Below are 3,788 nucleotides of genomic sequence, written 5' to 3'. Positions count from 1 at the left end.
TCAAGAAGGCCGTATACTCTGAACTGCTGTTGGGTTCATAAGCACACACAACAGTCAGAGTTTTCCCCCCCATAACCCGCAGGCGTAGGGAGGGGACCCTCTCGTCCACTGGGGTAGACTCCAACAACGAAGCACCCAACCGGGGACTTGTGAGTATCCCCACACCCGCCCGGCGCCTCACACCTTGAGCAACTCCGGAGAAGAATAGAGTCCAACCCCTATCCAGAAGTAAGGTTCCAGAGCCGACGCTGTGCGTAGAGGTGAGCCCAACCAGATCCAACTGGTAACGCTCCACCTCCCGCACAAGCTCCGACTCCTTCCCCCCCAGAGAGGTGATGTTCCACGTCCCCAAAGCCAGCTTCTGTCGCCCGGGTCTGGTCCGTCGAGACCCTCTGCCTTCACTGCCACCCTTCTGGCAGCACACCCGACCCCATCGCTGTTTCCCGTAGGTGTTGGGCCCGCGGTACAGAGAAGCGGAGGTGTTGCCCACGTTGCCTTTTTGGGCTGTGCCCGGCCGGGCTCCGTGGCAAGCCCGGCCACCAGACGCTCGCCGACAAGTCTTCCTTCCGGGCCTGGCTCCAGAAGGGGACCCCGGGCTTCCTCCGGGCCGGGTATCCTCACTTCGTGTGTCGTCTTTCATGAGGTCTTGTGAACCAATCTTAGTCTGGCCCCCTGCCTGAGACCAATTTGCCATGGGAGACCCTACCAGGAACACAAGGTTCCAGACAACACAGCCCCCAGGTTCATCAGGGCACACAAACCTCTCTACCACGGTAAGGTGCTGGTTCTTCAGAGAGGACAAATATAAATTATTTTATAATGTCTTTTAACCTACTTTGATATCTCCAAAAAGGTTTGAGAAGTTGCTCCTGTGTACCTGCCCTATAATTACTGCTGCCATGTCTGGGGAAGTTGAACTAGTTTACTCTGTCAACTGACCCAATATAGTCAGAGTAAAGTATTGTATTAGTCACATGTGTTTATCATGTAGTTGATATTGCAATGTCGATTTTAAAAAATAAAAGCGAATGTAATCTTGTGAAGTAAGCACTGTGCCTGACAATTTAAGTTGCACAGAAGAGCAGATTTAGCAGTCTTGGATTAGTGTTCTGTAGGCTGGTGGACCAGTACGCTGATAAACACAGTATGTGAATGAAAGCAGAACCCCAAGAATCACTTGTGTAATAAACAAAAGAATGCTCTGCTTTTCCTCCACAGTGAGAGTAGCATGTTTGTCTCCAAGAGACGTTTCATTTTGAAAACGTGCGGAACCACCCTCTTACTGCAAGCACTGGTGCCTCTGCTGGAACTCGCCAGGGAGTACTGCGGGTTTGATGCCATCGAGGTAGGACGCTCAGCTTTCTCAGACACAAGAAAGGAAATGTAACTCCTGAAGCTCTTACCTAATGCCTGTAGCCTTTTTGTATTTTCATATTGTTCTATACTTTTTGCAGAATTTCTTCTACTCCCGTAAGAACTTTATGAAGCCAACCCATCAAGAGTTCCCTCATCGAAACTTCCAGGAGGAAGTGGACTTTCTTAGCCAGATTTTCCCAAGTACGTAACATTTAAGGACCTTAGCACTGGCCTCTTTTTTTGTTGTGTCCCATTTTCCCCTTTTAAATATCCTCTGAAAAAATGTAGCTTGATGAAACCAAAATGATACAATACCTTAATCTGTGTAAAGGACATTTGAAGAAGTTGCCTTGTGCTCTCTGCCTCTTCCAGATGGTGCAGCCTACTGTATGGGACGTTTGAACTCTGACTGCTGGTGAGCATTTCTGCTTAGAACTCAATCTATTGTCCATTGTTGCACATCGGTGCATATTTTGGTTGAGATTGGTACTGAATGTGCTCTCCACTGACTCTATCCCTGAAAGATCTTATAGGAACTACTAGAGATTAAAATAGTGTTTCAGCCACAGCAAGATATTACTTCATGACAATTGGATGTTAGCACAGATGATGATGGCATCTCGTAGAATGATAACATAAAAGGAAAAATAAGTATAAAATGGCTGCTTCGTTGACACATGTAAAGAGCTCTGCCTGTCCGTTACACAGGTACCTGTTTACCCTGGACTTACCAGAGTACTGGGAGAACAAGCTTGCGGATCAGACGCTGGAAGTTCTGATGAGTGACCTCGATCCAGCCATTATGGACCAGTTCTATATGAAAGATGGTGTTTCTGCAAGTGATGTCACTCGTGTAAGTACCCTCTTGATATCCCACGTGTTAATTTGAGCCGCCAGTGTTTGGGTGGTTCAGAGCATATGAGCTGAGCTGGCGTCAGTGATGCTTTATCTGATGTTGACATAGTTCTGTGTTTTGTTGCAGATGAGTGGAATTCGTGACCTGATACCAGGTTCTGTGATTGACGCCACAATGTTCAACCCTTGTGGATACTCAATGAATGGAATGAAGACTGATGTGAGTCTCTCTTTCTGATTGGCCTACTCTGTGGTGCTCAACATGTGAGTAATATGGCTCTACTTCTTGTCCTCTCTAGGGAGCATACTGGACCATCCACATCACCCCGGAGCCAGAGTTCTCCTACGTCAGCTTCGAAACCAATCTCTCCCAGACATCGTACGATGATCTAATCAGTAAGGTGGTGGATGTTTTCAAGCCAGGGAAATTCGTGACCACGCTTTTTGTCAATCAGGTAGGTATAAATAAGGAGCGCACTTCATTCAGAGGGATTTGAAATGGATTTGTCACTGAGTTTGTTTCTCCTGTTTTCCCCGCAGAGCTCCAAATGTCGCAGTGTCTTTTCTCCGGCCCAGAAGGTGGAGGGCTACAAGCGCCTCGACCGCCAGCTGGCTCAATTCAACGATTACAATTTTGTTTTCACCAGCTACGCCAAGAGCCGCGGGCAGAGCCAGCAGAGCTGAGGGTTGAGGATGAAGAAGCGTAAAAAAAAAGGCGGTTGCGTGGGGCGCCCCCCCTGCGGCTGTCTTCATCCCCCAGTAGAGAGCTTGTCCTCCTCCCGCTTCCTCTCCCCCCCCTTCTGCTGCTGTCGTGGTTCAGGATCTCTGGGTGCTGCCGCGGTGGCAGGCCCTAGTTTAACCTCCAATTTGAGTTGTTTGCATTGTTGTACCTGTGACTTAGATCTCTTGCATGAAAGCTCTTTTCTCTGTTTCGATATTCTAGCTCACTCTTGCTGTGATCTTGAAGTGCATGTAGAGGAATTAAACACGCTCTGTTTGGGGCCGTCCACCTGTGCCCTGTCCAACAGACCCTTCCTGAAGGTCTCCCCCCTCATACCCCACAGACAAGGCTTCCGCCCGCACTAGGCCGGAGCCCTGACATGCTCAGACCTGTCTGCCTCTAAGCACCCCCCGCCTGTCCCTCCAACTCGACCATAGCTCTCCACTTCACCTATAGGTATTTTTTTTAACTTTGAGTGCACTTTAAAAAGCTGTTTGCTTGTGGTACGAAAAAGAAGGTCAACCTTTAGTCTGAATGTATAAGTCATGGTGAGCTTTTGGCCGTTTAATGGTTGTCTGATAGTCGGGACATATAAGAAGTCTTTCAAAACAAATGCCATATTTGCTGTTTTAATGTTGCAATATACGTCCAAGGGTTTGCGATTGGTCAATGTACTTCACCGAAGCTAAAGACTTACTGCTTTGCTGGGATTTGAAGCATTCAGTAAATTGTGCTTCCCCCACCCTGACAATCATGTAGTCAGTTTCCCAAAGAACACACTTTGTTTCATCCAGGCTTCTTTATTTACAGAATACTGTATCTAGAGGTAGCCTTTGGGTCTTAAACCTCCCCCCCC

The 3,788-nt window shown here is 47.9% G+C and overlaps 1 protein-coding gene across 1 annotated transcript; it reads left to right on the top strand.

Annotated features, from left to right (window-relative positions):
* The first annotated feature begins 832 nt into the window (after nt 1-832).
* Nucleotides 833-3,782, top strand: amd1 (adenosylmethionine decarboxylase 1). The gene is made up of 7 exons (XM_010781288.1): nt 833-1,345; nt 1,455-1,557; nt 1,729-1,771; nt 2,065-2,209; nt 2,339-2,431; nt 2,511-2,666; nt 2,752-3,782. Exons 1-7 carry the CDS (start codon nt 1,229-1,231, stop codon nt 2,893-2,895), a joined length of 801 nt encoding a protein of 266 aa, XP_010779590.1. The 5' UTR covers nt 833-1,228; the 3' UTR covers nt 2,896-3,782.
* The last annotated feature ends 6 nt before the right edge of the window (nt 3,783-3,788 follow it).

This window comes from Notothenia coriiceps, unplaced genomic scaffold (assembly GCF_000735185.1).
Source record: "Notothenia coriiceps isolate Sejong01 unplaced genomic scaffold, NC01 NC01_scaffold00023014, whole genome shotgun sequence".
Lineage (NCBI taxonomy): Eukaryota > Metazoa > Chordata > Actinopteri > Perciformes > Nototheniidae > Notothenia > Notothenia coriiceps.
This window is presented reverse-complemented; position numbering and strand designations above follow the sequence as displayed.